The sequence below is a fragment of the Oncorhynchus masou genome, chromosome 24 (genome assembly GCF_036934945.1).
Source record: "Oncorhynchus masou masou isolate Uvic2021 chromosome 24, UVic_Omas_1.1, whole genome shotgun sequence".
In the NCBI taxonomy this organism is placed as follows: domain Eukaryota; kingdom Metazoa; phylum Chordata; class Actinopteri; order Salmoniformes; family Salmonidae; genus Oncorhynchus; species Oncorhynchus masou.
In genome coordinates this window covers 65,739,262-65,763,049 of record NC_088235.1, presented here as the reverse complement: position 1 = coordinate 65,763,049, position 23,788 = coordinate 65,739,262, and the positions used below count along the sequence as shown (strand labels likewise).

The 23,788-nt window shown below is 41.4% G+C and overlaps 1 protein-coding gene across 1 annotated transcript in view; it reads right to left on the bottom strand.

Moving 5' to 3' along the window:
- Nucleotides 1-11,301, bottom strand: part of LOC135512503 (protein O-GlcNAcase-like) — a 32,749-nt gene extending 21,448 nt beyond the window's left edge. Inside the window, exons 1-4 of the mRNA XM_064934591.1 lie at nt 10,601-11,301; nt 1,081-1,132; nt 783-880; nt 255-385 (exon numbers count right to left, since the gene is read on the bottom strand). Coding sequence (XP_064790663.1) covers nt 255-385; nt 783-880; nt 1,081-1,132; nt 10,601-10,772 — 453 coding nt within the window. The 5' untranslated portion in view covers nt 10,773-11,301. The remainder of the gene's footprint in view (nt 1-254; nt 386-782; nt 881-1,080; nt 1,133-10,600) is intronic.
- Nucleotides 11,302-23,788: the final 12,487 nt, after the last annotated feature.

The following is a 23,788-nucleotide window of genomic DNA, read 5'->3' as shown; positions in this document are numbered from 1 at the left end:
ATTTTATGTTAAGACTCCGGCAAACGAGTGAGTGCAGACCGTCAAGGATGTAGAGGCTATGTATTCCATCAAGGATGTAGATTAGACTATAGGCCTGCATTCTTAACTGTGGTTAAAGATTATTGTTATTAGCAAGACAGTACTCCTCTAACCCAATCCTAAAACCTCTATACGCACATAAGGAGTTATTGTAGTGCGTCGTCTGCAAGGCGGAAGGAGAGATGCATTAAAAAAAAAAAATAATAGTTGGTTACCTGGTCCAGTTTCCTCTTGAGTGTGGACACTTCTTTCTGGTTAGAGAAGGTGATGTCTAGGCCTGGGGAGATGGCATAGATGAACTCCGTCCCATACTCCTTTGCAGCACTAATCAGGGTCATCAGTTGTTCTATAAGAGAGAGATGCATTAGTTTCAGATACTATTTCACAACAGCGTGACACCCACTCACACACACTCAGTATGGATGTGAAATATGTGAGGCATAGTTTGTTTATTACATCGCTGTATTGTAACTAATATTTCAAATATGTCCTGAAATGCTGAAGGGGTGCTCAGACATAGGAATGTAAAACAAATGCTATGAGTAGGTTCAAAGCGGGAACTTAATTCCCTTCGAAAATGTTTCATGCTGACGCGTTTCAGAGCAAGCTTCTTTATCAAAGCAGAGCACTTCTGCAACAATCACAAGCAGGAACACCTGTGCACTTTTGTTTGTTTATTACATATTTGTCTGTACATGTGACAGGAATCAGTCCAGTCCATGGCCATGATGAGACAACCTTACCTGCTTCTTCTACTGAGTACATCTCTCTCCAGAACATCCTGTGTTTGTAGTCATCTTTAGGCGCGTAGAGGTATGTGTTCAAGCCCCATTTCTGCTGTCTGGGGAACAACACATAGTGATTAACACAGGCTTTGTGTGACATGGTTTGTTTTGTTTATCACAGAACATATTGACTAAATTGATTTAAGCCATTTCTAATTTGATGATATTGAAAACTTCAGTACATTCACTGATCCCATTATGATAGAGCACTATTCAACACCATATGCCAGCCTGCTGTACATAACCATTAAATTACCTCCTAAACAACTCTTTCCTTTGTTCCATTGTCCATGGCCGGCCATAGAAGCCTGTTGCAAACAAAAGAAGAAAGATTGTCATTTAAGCCCTTGTTCTACTTACCCAGAGGCTTGTGGATGCTATTTGAATGTCTCAGTGTGCAGTATGAAGGAAGTTATCATTATCTCGCGAAACTTCAGCTAACTAGTGAGCGCAATGACTGGATAAAAACGGTATCCACGAGTTCATCCGACTCTGGGTAAGTAGAGAAATTAAAGAATCTTAAATTACAGAATCTCGCAGCATCCCTTTAACACACACAGCAAACATTCCAGGCCTGCAGACATCCACCCCTATCTATTTCCCTGGCTGTGTACATTCAGCTGCCATGTGTGTGCCCTGAAGACTGTATGGGTGTTGCATCAGGCTCCTCCTTGATCAGTGTTTTCCACACATAGTGTAGCAAGAGGCTGTTGTTTAGCAGTGTTTTTTGTAGCTCGTGTGATGGTAGAGTTTGTGAAACAAATACCCACTGGATTGATGAAAATAATAATATAATTCTGCCAGGTCATATCATTGGGCTACTTTGTACAGTTGTGGCCAAAAGTTTTGGCCACAAAAGGACCAGCTGACATCATGTCAGTGATTCTCTCGTTAAACACAGGTGTGAGTGTTGACAAGGCTGGAGAACACTCTGTCATGCAATTGAGTTCAAATTAGAGTTTGCCCGATTAGTCGGAATTGCCGATTAATTAGGGGCGATTTCAAGTTTTCATAACAATCGGAAATCTGTATTTTTGGATGCCTTTTTTATATATATATTTTTTAACACCTTTAATTAATCTTTATTTAACTGGGCAAGTCAGTTAAGATCACATTCTTATTTTCAATGACGGCGTAGGAACGGTGGGTTTAACAGCCTCGTTCAGGGGCAGAAAGACAGATTTTCACCTCGTCAGCTCGGGGGATCCAATCTTGCAACCTTACAGTTAACTAGTCCAATGCAATAACAGCCTGCCTCTCTCTCGTTGCACTCCACAAGGAGACTGCCTGTTAGGAAAATGCAGTAAGCCAAGGTAAGTTGCTAGCTAGCATTAAACTTATCTTATAAAAAACAATCAATCATAATCCCTAGTTAACTACACATGGTTGATGATATTACTCGATATTATCTAGCGTGTCCTGTGTTGCATATAATCTGACTAAGCATACAAGTATCAGACTGAGCGGTGGTAGGCAGAAGCAGGCGCGTAAACATTCATTCAAACAGCACTTTCGTGCGTTTTGCCAGCAGCTCTTCGTTGTGCGTCAAGAATTGCACTGTTTATGACTTCAAACCTATCAACTCCTGAGATGAGGCTGGTGTGACCGAAGTGAAATGGCTGGCTAGTTAGCACGCACTAATAGCATTTCAAACTTCACTCGCTCTGAGCCTTGGAGTGGTTGTTTCCCTTGCTCTGCATGGGTAACGCTGCTTCGATGTGGTGGCTGTTGTTGTTGTGTTGCTGGTTTGATCCCAGGGAGGAGCGAGGAGAGGGACGAAAGCTATACTGTTACACTGGCAATGATAAAGTGCCTATAAGAACATCCAATAGTCAAAGGTTAATGAAATACAAATGGTATAGAGCGAAATAGTCCTATAATAACTACAACTTCTTACCTGGGAATATTGAAGACTCGTGTTAAAAGGAGCCACCAGCTTTCATATGTTCTCATGTTCTGAGCAAGGAACTGAAATGTTAGCTTTCTTACATGGCATATACTGCACTTTTACATTCTTCTCCAACACTTTGTTTTTGCATTATTTAAACCAAATTGAACAGGTTTCATTATCTACTTGTCGCTACATTGATTTTATTGATTTATTATATTAAGTTTTTTTAAAGTGTTAATTCAAAATTGTTGTAATTGTCATTATTACAAATACATTTTTTTATATAGATTTTTTTAATATAAATCTGCCGATTAATCGATATCGGCTTTTTGGTCCTCCAATAAATTGGTATCGGCGTTGAAAAATCTTAATCAGTCGACCTCTAGTTCAAATAAGAGACTGGAAGCTTCAAAGGAGGGTGGTACTTGGAATCACCGTTCTTCCTCTATAAACCATGGTTACCTGCAAGGAAACACTTGCTGTCATCATTGCTTTGCACAAAAAGGGTTTCACAGGCAAGGATATTGATTCCATTAAGATTGCACCTAAATCAACCATTTATCAGATCATCAAGAACTTCAAGGAGAGAACACTTCTGTGAGCAGGCCTTTCTAATCGACCTGGCCCGGGTATCCTGGAAGGACATTGACCTCATCCCGTCATTTGAGGATGCCTGGTCATTCTTTAAAAGTAACTTCCTCAACATTTTAGATAAGCATGCTCCGTTCAAAAACTGCAGAACTAAGAACAGATATAGCCCTTGGTTCACTCCAGACCTGACTGCCCTTGACCAGCACAAAAATATCCTGTGGCGGACTGCAATAGCATTGAATAGTCCCCGCGATATGCAGGTTCAGGGAAGTCAGGAACCAATACACGCAGTCAGTCAGGAAAGCAAAGGCCAGCTTCTTCAGGCAGAAATTTGCATCCTGTAGCTCTAACTCCAAAAAGTTCTGGGACACTGAAGTCCATGGAGAACAAGAGCACCTCCTCCCAGCTGCCCACTGCACTGAGGCTAGGTAACACAGTCACCACCGATAAAATCCATGATTATCGAAAACTTCAACAAGCATTTCTCAACGACTGGCCATGCCTTCCTCCTGGCTATTCCAACCTCGGCCAACAGCTCCACCAACAGCTCCACCCCCCCCCCCACCGCAGCTACTCGCCAAAGCCTCTCCAGGTTCTCCTTTACCCAAATCCAGATAGCAGGTGTTCTGAAAGAGCTGCAAAACCTGGACCCGTACAAATCAAGCCCAGCTGATTTGTACGGGTCCAGGTTTTGCAGCTCTTTCAGAACACAATCTGAATATTCTTATCGGCAGACTCAGTAGCCTCGGTTTTTCTGATGACTGCCTTGCCTGGTTCACCAACTACTTTGCAGACAGAGTTCAGTGTGTCAAATCGGAGGGCATGCTGTCCGGTCCTCTGGCAGTCTGGGGGTGCCACAGGGTTCAATTCTCAGGCCGACTCTTTTCTCTGTATATATCAATGATGTTGCTCTTGCTGCGGGCGATTCCCTGATCCACCTCTACGCAGACGACACCATTCTGTATACTTCCGGCCCGTCCTTGGACACTGTGCTATCTAACACCCACCCGTAACACACGCTCCAGCAGGTGTATCTCACTGATCATCCCTAAAGCCAACACCTCATTTGGCCGCCTTTCGTTCCAGTTCTCTGCTGCCTGTGACTGGAACGAATTGCAAAAATCGCTGAAGTTGGAGACTTATCTCCCTCACCAACTTCAAACATCTGCTATCTGAGGAGCTAACAGATCGCTGCTGCTGTACATAGTGTATCGGTAAATAGCCCACCCAATTTATTTTACCTACCTCATCCCCATACTGTTTATATTTATTTACTTTTCTGCACACCAATATCTCTACCTGTACATGACCATCTGATCATTTATCACTCCAGTGTTAATCTGCAAAATTGTAATTATTCGCCTACCTCCTCATGCCTTTTGCACACAATGTATAATAGACTCTTTTTTTCCTACTGTGTTATTGACTTGTTAATTGTTTACTCCATGTGTAACTCTGTGTTGTCTGTTCACACTGCTATGCTTTATCTTGGCCAGGTCGCAGTTGCAAATGAGAACTTGTTCTCAACTAGCCTACCTGGTTAAATAAAGGTGAAAAGAAAAGTGGTTCAATTGTTGTGAAAGCGGCTTCAGGGCGCCCAAGAAAGTCCAGCAAGCGCCAGGACTGTCTCCTAAAGTTGATTCAGCTGCTAGATCGGGGCACCACCAGTACAGAGCTTGCTCAGGAATGGCAGCAGGCAGGTGTGAGTGCATCTGCACGCACAGTAAGTGAAGACTTTGAGGATGGCCTGGTGTCAAGAAGGGCAGCAAAGAAGCCACTTCTCTCCAGGAAAACATCAGGGACAGACTGATATTCTACAAAAGGTACAGGGATTGGACTGCTGAGGACTGGGGTAAAGTCATTTTCTCTGATGAATCCCCTTTTCGATTGTTTGTGGCATCCAGAAAAAAGCTTGTCCGGAGAAGACAAGGTGAGCGCTACCATCAGTCCTGTGTCATGCCAACAGTAAAGCATCCTGAGACCATTCATGTGTGGGGTTGCTTCTCAGCCAAGGGGGTGGGCTCACTCACAATTTTGCCTAAGAACACAGCCATGAATAAAGAATGGTACCAACACATCCTCCGAGAGCAACTGCTCCCAACCATCCAGGAACAGTTTGGTGACGAACAATGCCGTTTCCAGCACGATGGAGCACCTTGCCATAAGACAAAACATCGATATTTTGGGTCCTTGGCCAGGAAACTCGCCAGACCTTAATCCCATTGAGAACTTGTGGTCAATCCTCAAGAGGCGGGTGGACAAACAAAAACCCACAAATTCTGACAAACTCCAAGCATTGATTATGCAAGAATGGGCTACCATCAGTCAGGATGTGGCCCAGAAGTTAATTGACAGCATGTCAGGGCGGATTGCAGAGGTCTTGAAAAATAAGGGTCAACACCGCAAATATTGAGTCTTTACATCAACTTGCATCAAACTTGTAATTGTCAATAAAAGCCTTTGACACTTATGAAATGCTTGTAATTATACTTCAGTATTCCATAGTAACATCTGACAAAAATATCTAAAGACACTGAAGCAGCAAACTTTGTAAGAATTATTATTTGCGTCATTCTCAAAACTTTTGGCCACGACTGTAGTCTCCATCACTGGCCCAGGTTTTTGGCATAGGTGGTAAAGCTCTCATTCCTGGACTGCAACATTGTGCCCTCCACGGCACTTGATATACATGGATTACTATATTTAGATACTTCAAATACTACCTAAGACACTTTGGCTATTTATCTCCATACTCAATAAATGGTGAAACAGTATGTATGATGGTGTTCTTTGTCCGATATGTATATGCATGAAACGTACATTATGGAAAACATGTCTCGCACTCAGTCGTAGTTAGTAGAATAATGAATTTATTGACAAGATCTCAGCACTCAACTTTTAGAAGGTTAGTAGGAAATGTAATCATTTAAACCACCTAAATATACTCCCAGTCAATGAACATTTAGTATTTGAAACTAAAACATTAATTTCCCAACTGCTTTTTCTATAATCCTACAGGCTCTTTGTCATTCTCCATACCTTATATTCTAATGCATCCAACATTATGCACGCTCACCATGGTATAGGGAAGCTGCTGGTTTAGAACTCAAACTCTGGATTTCTTATTGCAGAGCACATTGTACAACTGTTTTTAGAGAATATTGTATTGCAAGGTATGCTATGCCATATGTACTGGCTAATATGCAACTGTCATTTTTAAAGTTCCATTCTCTCTACAGGCTTTTATTTTGGGCTTCTATTCAAAGTATATGATTGAATTTCTTTAAGTCTGCAGTTAGTTACTTGAAATTAGACAATCACGCCAAAACATGATTCAACAATTGAACTCACTGACAAAGAGATGGCTCATGAAACACAAATTGACATTTACAGTTGAAGGATAGTCTAAAACATTGGCAAGCTTTCAATAAATTGGCTAAATGGTCAATGTAGTTACCTCTTCATGGGAACAAGACCATTCATATGGTACGCTGCATATTTCAAATGCACCCAAACATATATTTCTTATTTCAGTCTGGAAGCTAGCTACCTATATCCGTTCCTCTTCATCAGACAGTAGCTTGCGTTTTCACAAGAGGCTGTGCTTACATCGTAGATAGAAGCAGGCCATTGGCTACCATCATCACAAGGGGTATGTACAGGAGTTCTGGTTGGTTTAGTTTAGCAGGCAGTGTTGAAATATACTATTTATGAGAAAATGTGTAATAATTGAAGGTGCCAACAAATGTTATACATTTTTTACTGCCATTACAAAGAAAAACAGAGGGGCAGATAGATGTTGTTTTTTTGGTTTAACCACGCACTTAGCTGTTCACTACAATTTGCATACCGCCCCAACAGATCCACAGACGATGGCATCTCTATTGCACTATACACTGCCCTTTCCCACCTGGACAAATGTGAGAATGCTATTCATTGACTACAGCGTAGCATTCAACACCATAGTGCCCTTAAAGCTCATCAATAAGCTAAAGATCTTGGGACGAAACACCTACCCCTGCAAATGGATCCTGGACTTCCTGACTGGACGCCCCGAGTTGGTAAGAGTAGGTAACAACACATCCGCCACACTGATCCTCAACACAGGGGTGCGTGCTCAGCCCCCTCCTGTACTCCCTGTTCACTCATGACTGCATGGCCAGGCACGACTCCAACACCATCATTAAATTTGCTGATGACACAACAGTGGTAGGCCTGATCACCGACAACAACGAGACAGCCTATAAAAGGAAGAGACCTGGTCGTGTGGTGCCAGGACAACAACCTACCCCTCAACGTGATCATGACAAAGGAGATGATTGTGGACTACAGGAAAAAGAAGACCAAGCACGCCCCCATTCTCATTGACAGGGCTGCAGTGGAGAAGGTTGAGAGCTGTCCACATCACCAACAAACTAATATGGTCCAAGCACACCAAGACAGTCGTGAAGCAGGCACGACAAAACCTATTCCCCTGAGGAAACTAAAAAGACTTGGCATGGGTCATCAGACCCTTAAAAGGTTCTACAACTGCACCATCGAGAGCATCCTGACTGGTTGCATAACTGCTCGACCTCCAGCCGCAAGGCACTACAGAGGGTAGTGAGTACGGCCCAGTACATCACTGGGGCCAAGCTTCCTGCCACCCAGGACCTCTATACCAGGCAGTGTCAGAGGAAGGCCGTAAAAATTGTCAAAGACTCCAGCCACCCGAGTCATAGACTGTTCTCTCTGCTACCGCATGGTAAGGTACCGGAGCACCAAGTCTAGGTCCAAGAGGTTTCTAAACAGCTTCTACCCCCAAGCCATGAGACTCCAGAACAAATAGTCAAATGGCCACCCAGACTATTTGCCTTGCCCCCCCCCCCCACTCTGTTGTCATCTATGCATGGTCACTTTGATAACTCTACCTACATGTACATACTACCTCAACTGGCCAGTGCCCCCCCGCACATTCACTCTGAACAGGCAACCCCTGTATATATTGTTATTTTTTTGCTGCTGCTCTTTAATTACTTGTCTCTTATTCTTAATCATATATATTTTTTAACTGCACTGTTGGTTAGGGGCTCATAAGTAAGCATTTCACAGTAAGGTCTACACCTGTTGTATTCGGCGCATGTGACTAATACAATTTGATTTGATTCAACAAGTGGTCTGAGGTAGGCGTTAGATTACGAACTTTTCAAATACAAAGTTAAATGGCTTTGGGAAACAGCTCGAAGATTTAAAGAAGCACTATGCAGGAAACGCTCAGCAATTTCCTGGTTGCTAAAATTCTAATAGTTCACCTCATTTCAGTTTATGTGACAAAACAAGCAGTGTAGGTTCTCTAGTGTAGAGAATCATTGTACCATCTAAAAGAGCTGTAAAATGTATTTTCCATAACCAAAAATATTGTATTTTCAGCTGTTTGAAGCTGGTGTACAAAACTTAAGATCGAAACTTAGTAAAGGGAAGCTAAGAAATAGCTCACACAGAACAGAGAGAACAATTAGAACAGATCAAATCAAATGTTATGTCACATGCGCCAAATACAACAGGTATAAACTTTACAGTAAAATGCTTACTTACAAGCCCTTGACCAACAATGCAGTTTTACGAAAATACCCCCAAAAAGTAAGAGATAAGAATAACAAATAATTAAAGAGCAGCAGGCTAAAGTTAAATCTAGACTTGGTTTCCTCTATCGTAATTGCTTTCACCCCGGCTGCCAAACTAACCCTGATTCAGATGACCATCCTAACCATTCTAAATTACGGAGACATAATTTATAGATCGGCAGGTAAGGGTGCTCTCGAAAGGCTATATGTTCTTTAACATTCGGCTATCAGATTTGCCACCAATGCTCCTTATAGGACACATCACTGCACTCTATACTCCTCTGTAAACTGGTCATCTCTGTATAACCATCGCAAGACCCACTGGTTTATGCTTATTTATAAAACCCTCTAAAGCCTCACTCCCCCCTATCTGAGATATCTATTGCAGCGCTCACCCTCCACATACAACACCTGTTCTGCCAGTCACATTCTGTTAAATGTCCCCAAAGCACACACATCCATGGGTCGCTCCTCTTTTCAGATTGTTGCAGCTAGAGACTGGAACGAGCTGCAACAAACACTCAAACTGGACAGTTTTATCTCAATCTCTTCATTCAAAGACTCAATCATGGACACTCTTACTGAGAGTTGTGGCTGCTTTGTGTGAGGGATTGTTGTCTCTACCGTCGTGCTGTTGACTGTGCCCAATAATGTTTGTACCATGTTTTGTGCTGCTACCATGTTGTTGTTATGATGTGTTGCTACCATGCTGTGTTGTCATGTGTTGCTGCCTTGCTATGTTGTGGTCTTAGGTCTCTTTTGGCCTATAATTATATTGTATTTATTGTTTAAAAAATATATCCCGGACCCCGGGATTTGAAGAATTTGTTCATAACTAACTTGCCTAGTTAAATAAAAAAAAAAATAAAAATCTGTTAATAACAATAGCGGGGCTATATACAGGGGGTACCGGTACATAGTCAATGGTGACGAGGCAATTGAGGTAATATGTACATGTAGGTAGAATTGTTAAAGTGACTCAGATCTACAGCTTCTTAGGAGAAGGGTGCAATTGCAGCTTGCATTTTGTGGCGTTCCTGCATGTGGGCATGCAGGACACCCTCTATACTTCTCTGTCGGTACATTTTGAAGCTGTAGTTAACTACAGTGAGTGCAGGTGTTCGGCAGGCGGGAGCGAAGAACAGTCTCCCGGTTTCGCTCCCGCTAGCGAAAAAATTCAGATAATACATTAAATGGGATGCTAGAGGGGGGGGTATGTTCAAGAATCCCATTGCATGTGGAATGCCCACATGCAGGAACACCCCAAATTGCGGGCTGCAGTTGCACACAAGATCACTTCTTATAGACTTGCTTTCAATGAGAATGACAGATCTATAACTCACATTTCTATGTGAATTTGGTCAGGTGGCCCAAGCAGTTACATATTGCAGCTTTAAATTGCTCCTACGAAGTTTCTAATGATAGCCTTATGATGCTTTTGGGAAAGCAGACCGTGATCGATTTAAAAAATAATGACATCCCATAATTCCTCCGAATGGGTCATCGACCTTGAGCAGTTGTTAATAGTACAATGGAGTGTTAATAAGTGTCCTGCATAATCACAATTATTCTGGCATTCTTTCTGCATTTGACCAGTATGCAAATCTTGTATGCATCAACATAACAACACGAAAATCACTAGCTATACCAAATCAATGTGATTTTTGTTCAATATAATATGTTCTACTCGCCCTCCACGACTCCACTGATGAATTTCCTGCGGCCCGATAGTTCCACCCCGATGCTTCTCGGTTCTTCCACTGAGCCAGGGGCTTCTGAACCAGCCTCAGACGGCCCCGAGCTTGGGCTCGCCTCAACCTCCACTTGAGACGTCCCCACCACCGCTTTACCTTTCTGAACCATTTCTATAGACTGTCTGTTATCGTAGCTAGCAACAGACAGGGTTTAGGGAAAAAAACGTGCTTGGACGAGGGGAGTCTGACCCGAAACTCCGACAATAGGTTAGCAGGCCATCCGGACGACTTGAAAGGAGAGGGGAAATGAACCGTGTAACGTTAGTTTACTGACAATCCCCGGCGTTGTTCACAGGCCGCAGTGTGAAAAAATATTGCTCGACTTGTCTGTCCAAATTAGATTCTTGCAAACTATTTTCTAGTAAAACGAAACGAAAGCTACTAGCTTCCGTTAGTTGCCAATCTGTAAAAAAAATAAAGAAAAGGTCTATAATGTAACGTTGCTGACTATCGTCGTGTACCGCTGTGCTAAAATACTTCATTCAGAATAATATTCGTTGACATATTCGTGCGCTAAAATAATAAAATTACGAGTAATCAATGAACGTTAAGATTTTTTCCCCGTTGAATATATATTCGTCTTCTAGATTTTCCCTGGTTTTCGCAGCTTCTTCCTGTTTACACCGATTGCGCATGCTCAGAAGACTGGATCAAACCAGTCACAACCGGACTTTTGTGGCAAAACACAATTCCATAACCAAGATAGTAGAGTTCCATAACCAAGATAGTGGACATCTTCTTCTTTGGGTTGGCGGTTCGCATCCAACTTTTGGGTGCGTACACCGCCACCTACTGTACTGGAGTGTGAGGCCAGTCACAGCTGACCAACATTAACGTCCAGTAATACAAAATTGGGGAAAAGGAGAATTACCCTGCCAGCTATTAGCCCACAAAAAAGTGAAAAGCACCACCCCATTCTACAATTTACCCCTGCCTACTCCATGCCAACGGTTTGGGAGGACAGAACACTACCGCTCAACACCCCCTGCAAATCTTCTGCAGTAAAATCTCTCAATCCCGAATGCAGCTGCCACCAACCTCACACTGTACCCATCTTTCTCTACCACTCTCTTCACTGATTCAGGATACAACACTTTATGTTCTACTCTAACCCCGGCAACCTCAACCTGCTTTTCTCTCACCGGACACCACCGATCTCCAGTCCCATGGGCATTGGAGTCACCAGACTCGGGCTTTCAGGGCTTTAGCCCTGACTCTTTTCCTCTGCTGGCATGGTGTAAAACAAACTAGGCAACACTGCAATGAACACTCCAATCATGTGCCCTACCCTTTTAGTGCTGCCTAAAACCACAACGTCTGTGTACGGTGGCACTTTATGAGGAGTGAAAGTGGTTTTCCAAAGTCATTTTTGATTTGTCCTAAGAAATTATATTTTGGCGCGCGCAAAGTTGGGAACAAGAGATAAACTTTTTTTAATCTTTTAATTATCATGCTATTACTATAGCACATGTTGTTAGCGCATGAAGATGTTATTCAGAGTTATTGAACTCACAAGTAAGCCAAAAGCTGCACTGACGGATAATTTATAGAAGATGGATATATGGTATTTATTCTTGAGAAAGAAGGTGAGAGATGCAGCTCGGCAAACACAGAGACTGCTGTATTTGCAGGAGTAAGTGAATAGATTTTGTGTGTGTTTACAATACCATTATTTAGCATCTAGCTAGCTACAGTTGAAGTCGGAAGTTTACATACACCTTAGCCAAATACATTTAAACTCAGTTTTTCAATGTTCCTGACATTTATTCCAAGTAAACATTCCCTGTCTTAGGTCAGTTAGGATCAGCACTTGATTTTAAGGATGTGAAATGTCAGAACAATAGTAGAGAGAATGATTTCTTTCAGCTTTTATTTCTTTCATCACATTCCCAGTGGGTCAGAAGTTTACATACACTCAATTAGTATTTGGTAGCATTGTCTTTAAATTGTTTAACTTGGGTCAAATGTGTCGGGTAGCCTTCCAAAAACTTCCCACAATAAATTGGGTGAATTTTGGCCCATTCCTCCTGACAGAGATGGTGTAACTGAATCAGGTTTGTAGTCCTCCTTGCTCACACACACTTTTTCAGTTCTACCCACAAATTTTCTATAGGATTGAGGTCAGGGCTTTGTAATGGCCACTCCAATACCTTGACTTTGTTGTCCTTAAGCCATTTTTCCACAACTTTGGAAGTATGCTTGGGGTCATTGTCCATTTGGAAGATCCATTTGCAACCAAGCTTTAACTTCCTGACTGATGTCTTGAGGTGTTGCTTCAATATGTCCACATAATTTTCCTACCTCATGATACCATCTATTTTGTGAAGTGCACCAGTCCCTCCTGCAGCAAAGCACCCCCACAACCAGATGCTGCCATCCCCGTGCTTCACGGTTGGGATGGTGTTCTTTGGCTTGCAAGCCTCCCCCTTTTTCCTCCAAACATAACGATGGTCATTATGGCTAAACAGTTATACATTATGTTTCATCATACCAGAGGACATTTCTCCAAAAAGTACAATCTTTGTCCCCATGTGCAGTTGCAAACCACAGTTTTTTTTTATGGCCGTTTTGGAGCAGTGGCTTCTTCCTTGCTGAGCGACCTTTCAGGTTATGTCGATATAGTACTTGTTTTACTGTGGATGGAGATACTTTTTTACCTGTTTCCTCCAGAATCTTCACAAGGTCCTTTGCTGTTGTTCTGGGATTGATTTGCACTTTTCACACCAAAGTATGTTAATCTCTAGTGGACAGAACGCTTCTCCTTCCTGAGCGGTATGACGGCTGCGTGGTCCCATGGTGTTTATACTTGCGTACTATTGTTTGTACAGATGAACATGCTACCTTCAGGCATTTGGAAATTGCTCCCAAGGATGAACCAGACTTGTGGAGGTCTACAATTTTTTTCTGAGGTCTTGGCTGATTTATTTTGATTTTCCAATGATGTCAAGCAGAGGCAATGAGTTTGAAGGTAGGCCTTGAAATACATCCACAGGTACACTTCCAATTGACTCAAATGATGTCAATTAGCCTATCAGAAGCTTCTAAAGCCATGACATCATTTTCTGGAATTTCCCAAGCTGTTTAATGGCACAGTTAACTTAGTGTATATAAACTTCTGTCCCACTGGAATTGTGATACAATGCATTATAAGTGAAATAATCTGTCTGTAAACAATTGTTGGAAAAATTACTTTGTGTCATGCACAAAGTAGATGTCCTAACCAACTTGCCACAACTATAGTTTGTTAACAAGACATTTGTGGAGTGGTTGAAAAACAACTTTTAATGACTCCAACTTAAATGTATGTAAACTTCCGACTTCAACTGTATATTGCTTGTGTATGTGTTTGTCTGATCAGAATACTCACTGAGAAGGCTCTGAGACTATGCCGTCTCTGTAATAATATAGGAGCTCGAGGAAAGCAGAACTTCAGACAGCAAAGAAGAGAAGGGAGCGAGAGAGAGAGTAGCAGGAGGTACGGAGAGAGCATAGAGAGGTCCACACAAGACAAACATGTCATATTTCTCTCAAGCCAGAAGAAGTCATTCTTGCTAAACATTACCCCTCAAAAAGAAAAATGCCACTTCTGACATGTCCTGTGTGTTTAAACTGTTAGACCCTGATATGTTCCCATCACTGAAAGCAATCATACAGGCCCCGCTAACCATTCCAGTAAAGGAGCTGTGAGAGATCTTTCAGTGCATTAAGATGCCTACATACAGTGGGGCAGAAAAGTATTTAGTCAGCCACCAATTGTGCAATTTCTCCCACTTAAAAAGATGAGCGAGGCATGTAATTTTCATCAAAGGTGCACTTCAACTATGACAGACAAAATGAGGAAAAAAATCCAGAAAATCACATTGTAGTATTTTTAATGAAGTTATTTGCAAATTATGGTGGAAAATAAGTATTTGGTCAATAACAAAAGTTTATCTCAATACTTTGTTATATACCCTTTGTTGGCAATGACAGAGGTCAAATGTTTTCTGTAATTCTTCACAGGGTTTTCACACACTGTTGCTGGTATTTTGGCCCATTCCTCCATGCAGATCTCCTCTAGAGCAGTGATGTTTTGGGGCTGTTGCTGGGTAACACGGACTTTCAACTCCCTCCAAAGATTTTCTATGGGGTTGAAATCTAGAGACTGGCTCGGACACTCCAGGACCTTGAAATGCTTCTTACGAAGCCACTCCTTCGTTGCCCAGGCAGTGTGTTTGGGATCATTGTCATGCTGAAAGACCCAGCCACGTTTCATCTTCAATGCCCTTGCTGATGGAAGGAGGTTTTCACTCAAAATCTCACGATTCATGGCCCCATTCATTCTTTCCTTTACACGGATCAGTCGTCCTGGTCCCTTTGCAGTAGGTATGGTGTTTCACAGTAGGTATGGTGTTCTTTGGATGCAACTCAGCATTCTTTGTCCTCCAAACACGATGAGTTGAGTTTTTACCAAAAATGTCATATGACATTTTCCCAATCTTCTTCTGGATCATCCAAATGCTCTCTAGCAAACTTCAGACGGGCCTGGACATGTACTCGCTTAAGCAGAGGGACACAGCTGGCACTGCAGGATTTGAGTCCCTGGTGGCGTAGTGTGTTACTGATGGTAGGCTTTGTTACTTTGGTCCCAGCTCTCTGCAGGTCATTCACTAGGTCCCCCCTTGTGGTTCTGGGATTTTTGCTCACCGTTCTTGTGATCATTTTGAACCCACGGGGTGAGATCTTGCGTGGAGCCCCAGATCGAGGGAGATTATCAGTGGTCTTGTATGTCTTCCATTTCCGAATAATAACTCCCACAGTTGATTTCTTCAAACCAAGCTGCTTACCTATTGCAGACTCAGTCTTCCAGCCTGGTGCAGGTCTACAATTTTGTTTCTGGTGTCCTTTGACAGCTCTTTGGTCTTGGCCGTAGTGGAGTTTGGAGTGTGACCGTTTGAGGTTGTGGACAGGTGTCTTTTATACTGATAATAAGTTCAAACAGGTGCCATTAATACAGGTAACGAGTGGAGGACAGAAGAGCCTCTTAAAGAAGAAGTTACAGGTCTGTGAGAGCCAGAAATCTTGCTTGTTTGTAGGTGACCAAATACTTATTTTCCACCATAATTTGAAAATAAATTCATTAAAAATCCTACAATGTGATTTTCTGGATTTTTTTTTCTCATTTTGTCTGTCATAGCTGAAGTGTACCTATGATGAAAATTACAGGCCTCATCTTTTTAAGTGGGAGAACTTGCACAATTGATGGCTGACAATACTTTTTTTACCCCACTGTATATTTTTTAATCATCTCACAATTTAGGATAATACTGTTTATTTTATACTTTACTTAAATTGTATTATTTATCTTGTCTCATACCATGCTAATACACTACCAAGCAATGGAAACAGATGTGGAATTAACCCCATAACAGGTGTGTGTCTTTTTGGATCAATAATTGATCAAGAATACCAATAGGCGTGATCAGATTCCTCTTCCCTATTACGGCATCATATGTGATATGCATACAGTCATATGCAAATCCATAAAACTCTGTCAATAAAACATTGAAAGCCTTAACAGGACTACCGGGACTGAAGACAACCACGTGGTGTTGAAAGCCAAAGGCGTGAATCAAAACTATGAAAATGCCCCACGTGTAAACTTGGAATCAATCACACGCTTGGTCGAAGGGTTCATAAACGACCGGAATAGTGACTTGGATATTTTGATCTCCTACAAAAAAGATTGTTAGAGATAAAAAGGGCTTCCATCTAATGAATGCCCCACTTACTAAAAGCAATCTCTTGTCATATACCACTTTGCCCTTTGGCTACTGACTTATGATACAAGACCCGTGTGTCTTAAAGTTTAAGATATAATGGCTGCTGTAGAAGGTTTTGATCTCCGGTTGCAACTACCATTTTCAGCCTTAATCGCATGCCCATCCAATAGCGGTAAAACTTGTTTTGTAAAAAGTATTTTAGTGAATTCTGAACATGTATTATCTCAGAAACCTGACAATATTGTGTGGTGTTATTCATGTTATCAATCTTTGTATGATGAGCTGTTGAAGAAAATAAAAAATCTAGTTTGTTGAAGGAGTACCCACATGATGCCTGTCTGATGATGAACTTTTACCTCATAAAAACAATCTGCTAGTTTTGGACGATATGCTGTTTGCAGGTAGCAAACATCCTGAAATTGCACAAGCTTTTACCCAATATGCTAATCATAGAAACCTGTCCGTGATTTACTTGGTGCAGAATGTGTTTCACCAAGGTAAAAATAGCCGTACCATTAGTTTAAACGCCAATTACATGGTTTTGTTCAATAACCCTAGAGACAAACTACAAATAAACACTCTAGCTCAGCAGATGTACCCAGGAAGGACATCCTACTTTGTGGAGAGCTATGAGGACGCTACCAAAGTGCCATTTTCTTATTTCATCGTGGATTTAAAATCAAATACTCCAGAACACCTGAGGCGCCGAACCGGCTTGTTCCCATGGGAGTGGCTGGCGGCTAACATTCCTAAAAAGTAACCGCTGTGTCTCTGCGTTTAAAAAGAAACCTGCCGCTCTTGAGAAGCCTAGTTGGGGCTTCCGCTAAAGAACGGAAGGCCATCTTGGGTCACTGTTCTTCAGATCTCATATTATCCCTATGTGAGATTGCTTTGAATCTTCTCAAAGGCCACATTCCACTTACCCTGACCAAATTAAAACAATTAAAGAGACAAAAGACCGCGATCAAACTCTTTGCCAATAAAAGGGCCAGCCTTCACAAGAAAAGACATAGCATACAACAGTCTGGGGGTTTTCTTCTGCCTTTACTAACTATCGCCGAGCCCTTCATCACCAGCCTAATTGCTGCCAGAAGTGGGGGTTGAACACCATGTGTGATGGCAAATAAAATGTACTTGGTGCCTCAACAAGAGTTGGATAGACTTAAACAGCAATTACAGGGTCCTGAAAATATCAGACAAACAGCGGAAAATGATTTCGATACGGCCATGAAGGATATTTTGAACCGAAAAGGATTGAACCCCTATGATAACGTCCAAAAATACACAAAACTCTTGCAAAGGTATTTGGCCTTGGTAAAACAAGGTGAGAGAGAGACCAACCAAAAGACTCAAAGGGGGCCGCTACTTGGAATGACAAAGGAGAGTTTATATTTCAGGGCGCTGTTGTCAAGGGTTCTCATATGATGGACTTGCTTAAAAGTACCACGGCAGCCCGCAAGATTGCGCTGGCAATCTTCAACATTCCATTCTCTCGGGTGTACCAAACTATAAGCTTCGTCAACAGATTCAAACTTTAAAACAAAAACCTTCAATGAGCTTACAGCACCCCTAAAGATGTTCTAACAACCCCTCCCCCCTTTGAAAGGACTGAAACTCATTTACATCCCTGAACGTCTCCGGACCTTTTCTTGATCCTGATCTCTCAGGGTGGTTAGACTTTTGAATGACTATGATTAAATTCAATACATTTTATTTAAAAAAAAAATACAATTTAACATGTGACATTCTTGAAACATTTGACGTGAGCATACGCCTTGATTATAGGGTCTTAAAGGACACATACTTTAACACTTGATATTTTCAAACAAAACAATCTACAACGCTATCATTACTTCTTAAATCATCATTATAAAGAGACATACCATCTTCAAAAGAAACTCCACGGGCTCTTTGGCATAGGTAGAATACACAGTGTTGACCACGTGTAGTGGAAAGGTTATCTTGTACTTGTTTGATGCTGTAGTAGATCTTTGATCCATTTTTGGTCAAAAATTGTTTAATAGATTTGGGGAAATGTGAAAATCCGGGGGGAAAGCCGTAGGAATAATAAAATAAAATGTTTTTTTCCCCTCCCTCGTCTTCTAATGTCACAGCTAGCCAATGTTCACCCGGCATGTGTTTGGGATGGGTATTGACAATAAACATGGCCGGTCACTCCGGCCATTTCTCAATAGGTAATTCTCCACAAAATAGTTTTCCAATCAAGCGGCTCATGAAAACTTCTAGCTCTTGGGTATTGAGGTCTTTGCTCAACGATCCTTAATAATAATCCACTAAGACTTGTCTTCAGGCATTCACTTCCAAGATTGAATCAGAGCATGTATAAACAATCATGCTAACTGTACAGGCTAAAGGTGTACGGAAACCCATTTCCAGCCTGAGGGTACCTTGGGACACCACAGAGAGATTTCCTGAGGTGTCATCATCAGGTGATAAATTGAAAGCATACAGAGGGTGTAACCCTCTGCAAAATAATTTCTGTCAATAGGTTAAGAGAGATCTTTTAGATGCCTCCCGGTAGCCATGAATAGATTGTAAAATTCTCACACATATGTTGTTGTGTAAGGGTTTTCCTCCTCTTCGTCTGAAGAGGTGTAGCAAAGATAGGAACAAGAAGCGGTGTGGTAAGTGTCCCATGGTTGTTTATTTTAAAACATAAAATGAATGAACACTCAATGACTACAAAACAATAACTGTGAACAAAACCTAAACAGTACCATGTGGCAAACAGACACGGAAACAATTACCCACAAAACAACAGTGAAACCCAGGCTACCTAAGTATGATTCTCAATCAGAGATAACTAACGACACCTGCCTCTGATTGAGAACCATACTAGACCGAACACTGAAAACCAACCTCGAAACACAAAACATAGAATGCCCACCCAAGTTACGTCCTGACCAACTAAAACAAACAAATAACACAAGAACTAGAGTCAGAACGTGACATGTTGTTATTAAATTGCGGTTGGAAAGCCTTAGCAGCGACCTGACGTCCGTCCTGACAGAGAGCTACATACTGTGCATTGAAGTGTTGAAAATAAATGTTTTTTTTATGTAAGCTGCCTGTATTAGAGGCGTGATCAACCAAACCCATAACCATGAAGCGGGGTAAAGGGCCTAGAAAAAAGGTTTTCTTGACTACAGATTCTACTGCCCACCGGTATGCCAAAGGTTTAAATGGTAATTCTTTGGAGAGGGTAAAGGACATTTCCTTTCATCAAAGTCTGTGAATGACCCAGAGGAACGGCCGGAGATACAGACATTTTATTTAGAAAAAGCGTTGCCCCCAACACTTTTAAACTAAAAAAGCATCTCACGACGCCCTTCTGGTCATAGCATTGGCTACAACCTCACAATATTTTTAGCAGCTGATTTTATATGTGGTTTGGCTATATTGAGGCCTCTCTTTATAAACGGTAAAACCATCCTCAAGAGGTTACGAAATGTCTCCTATCCCCGAACCGTACATGGTCGGGGATCCGTGACAGCCGGGTAATCCATTACCCACTTCATCAACATAGTATGAGACATAGCGGTTAGGGTCGAGATGGTGGTTGTGTTCCATAACCATTTTAATTTATTTGCATTATGTTTATAATATATATATATATAATACTAATAATATATTAGATATGTAGAGAGGTTTTGGTGGGTCTAAAGTGGAGTTTTACCATATGTAAATTCGATGTTTTCGTTCTGATCCATTTTAAGATCATCCAGAATGTTTTCAATATATTTGTTGCTTACAGGTACATAGTATGGCTTGTCATAGTTAACAGTGACTACATAACCATCCTTTCCCTCTATATGCACTGTTCTCAGGAGGGGCACATATCTGTCTCCTACCCTTTGATAGGATATGATGTCGGTATACACAAATGTTGTAAAACCCAGCATGTATATCCGCAGGGAATGGGAATAAACTCTCTCTCACATACGTCCATTTATTTGAACTCATCCCCACATGTAGGCTAAATTACCGCTGGTCTTTATACCCCCATCAGCAGCCACTGAGATTTGTATATGTTTATGAAAAGGGTTGTTGTTCAAGAGTATTTCCATATTGTTCAGGGTTAGGTGTTCATTCAACTCTGAGACAATCCTGTCGACGGTTCTATAGAACCCTTTTTTTAAACCTTTATATGTTTCGGGGGTTGCAATATCCTTTTGCAATAAATATCACAGTCCTTATCCTTGATATTATACCAACTATGGGGGTATGTTATCTCACTGAGACCTACTTCCCAAGCCTCTGATAACTCTATAGGCTTTGGAAAATTGGTTGTATAATTCTAACTTTGGTTATTCATATACTGTATCTATAACCGTTAACATGTAGCGATTTCCATCATTTTTATCTGCAAGGGCCTGCATGTCACATAGATCCGCCTGAAACTGGGACAAGGAATGGGTTTTCGCACAGGTTTATGCAGTGTAAGCATCCTGCTCTGCTCATTCATTCACTTGAGCAGTGCCTAACCTGCTACCTGTTTCTTCGGGTATAGCTCTCTGTAACCGCTCCTTACCCCCATAAGACCCTGGGTTAGAGGGGGGGTATAATAAATGTTTTTCAACATCTGCTCCGCCATTCTTCTTGCCTCTCTGATGTACAACGTTAACAAGCTCCTTTCAAATAACGAGAACATTTCATTTTCATTTTGAATTTATGATGTATACAGACAATTCAGGATACGTAGCAGGATACTAGTCTCCGTTTTCTCAACGATCCAGGCATGCAACACCTTGTATATTTGGTTTATATTTACAGGCTTGTGTCGATTAATTTTTTATTTTTATATAAGTATATAAACACATATGATACGTGTTACATTTTAATGGTGTTTCAAACAAATAAAGTAAAATCCTAGACAAGGTTGTTTCTTGTTCTTCAGAATCATCCACAAGACGGGATACCAGTTGTGTCCATTGTCGACTCGCCCATATGTCGTACATGATTCATGATTTGCTCCATTTTAGCACACGCTCTGCATTAGCCCATGTATTGTGGGTTGTGTAAAACAATATATTGTTCACTTTATTTTCAATAATTTGCTGCATAACATTTGTAAGTTCTCTCAAAATATTTGATTTATTTATTCTCTCTAGCGTATGCATATAGTTACCCATTGCTTTACATCTAAATAAAAAATATGTATTGTTACTCGGTCTCTTGCAGTTTATTGAGCCAGAAAGTCACCACACCAGCAACCAAAGCTTCCTTGCATTTGTTGTCGTCCACCAGGGTGTGCTGGATTTCTTTGAGTTCCTCGTGGATGTAGATCGCCTCCTTCAGTTCATGTAGGAAAGCCTTGGTTACCCCGTAAACTCTGGGAATAGACGGCACAAGACCCATAGACTCCAGGGCTCTGACCGTCGAAGGTATAAACCGGCTGGACCAGTCTTTTCACCAGCTCCTCAAAATGTTTGAAGAAGTAGTACCGTGGGGGGTCGTATAAACATGGATGTCGTCATTGGCTGGGGTGTTTGAGCTCACAACTGATGCATTTTTCTCTTTTATAGTCTTCAATCACCATGTCTAAAAGTGCGGCTACAGAGGCCTTGATGGCGTCCACCAAAATAGTACTGACCACCCCATCAAACACATCCTCAGGCAGTGTACATCTAGGTGGTGTTGGGGGTCTTGCCTGAGGGGAGTAGAATGGAGGGCTGTGAGGCATAGAGTCCTTAGGGTCTGGTACCCATGACGTATTGGAGTCCTGGTATATGAATATCCATGGTATATGCTGAAATGAAGAACTGGAAACTAGGCTTCTCCAAGCTCTGATGCTGCTGATGGTCATTCGTAGTCTACCAAACTTGCTAACTGCCTGCTACTCAGCACTCTATTGTCCCTATAATAACTCTGACATCAATGCAAATGTAATTGAGAATTGAATTCAATTCTCAATTCTCAATTACATTTGCATTTCCATTTTCTGAATGGTCATGTTGGATTTGACTATGGTCATGACTCATAACCACTGGTGTGGCAGTAATATGGTCACCATAATAGCCCTAGGCTTGGATTATTGAGTCATTATTAGTTTTACACTTCAGACATGACTCTGCCATTGTGCTGTAGAATTTGTGAATGTTGTTTCTTGTATAATAAATTATATACATTAATTTATACTGGATTGAGTGTACATTTTCGATCACTGTAATCTCGTTAGTTACAGTGCATTCAGGAAAGTATTCAGACCCCTAACCTTTTTCCACATTTTGTTATGTTACAGCTTGGGATGCGTGATAAATCGGTGAACATATCAACATATTAAACTAATGTCTAGTTTAACGCCCAATGTGCAAAATCGATGTCAAAGCTGACGTGCATACCTATATAATGATGGTACATGACGGAATTCATTGCCCTTGACAATTAACTGTTCTCTGTCACGTGGGTGATGTTGGCTTTCGCCGACTGGTCGAGTACCGGTTAACACTACCAAGTGCGCTATTTTTCCGATGTTGCCCTACCGGAGGAACACAGTAATAGCGTCCCTGCTATGAGCTTCACGACATACATATTATGGAATGCCATTTGGGTCTTTGCGTGTCAAAAAATACACAGTAACACTGTCAAAGCTGTACAAAAACGTCAGCAATCACCGGCCACGAATGTGTTTACAATACTGCGTTGGTAATAAAGCATCATTTGTTTGACCGCAACTTCTGGGATAGCTAGCTTTAGCTAGCCTGAAAGCCTGTTTCAAGTAAAAACTGCAATCATCATTATTCTTAGAAATGATTTAGGAATCCTTGTAAGTATTAGCTAGGTTGCCACTTGTTCATGAAAATAAATAGCTAGCCAGAGAGGTTAACCCTGTTTCCCAAAGCTAATGTCATAAGCAGCCAGCTAGCTTCATCTGGCTAGTAAGGCTCGACCGGACTGGATTATGTGTTGTGAAGCTAGACACGATAAGGATTAGGCACAATAGTGGAATTTGCGGGTTGCTTTCAAAATAAAAGTATGAAATTGACAGTGATGCAAATGAATACAAATAGTAGAACCATGCCATACATTTATTTTGATGGCTAACCGCAAAGTCCACTATTGTGGCTAATCCTTATTGTGGCTAGCGTCACATAGATGGGTCCGATCACCAATAATCAAATAAGAACGGTCTTATAAAATTTGGGTTATTTTAGATGACACCTAGCTATAAAAAAAAACCAGCAAAAAAAATAAACGTCCTCTCACTGTCAACTGCATTTATTTTCAGCAAACTTAACATGTGTAAATATTTGTATTAACATCACATTCCTCAACTGAGCAGGGACCCTGGGCATCTTTCTTTTGGTGTTATTCCAGAGTCAGTAGAAAGGCCTCTTTAGTG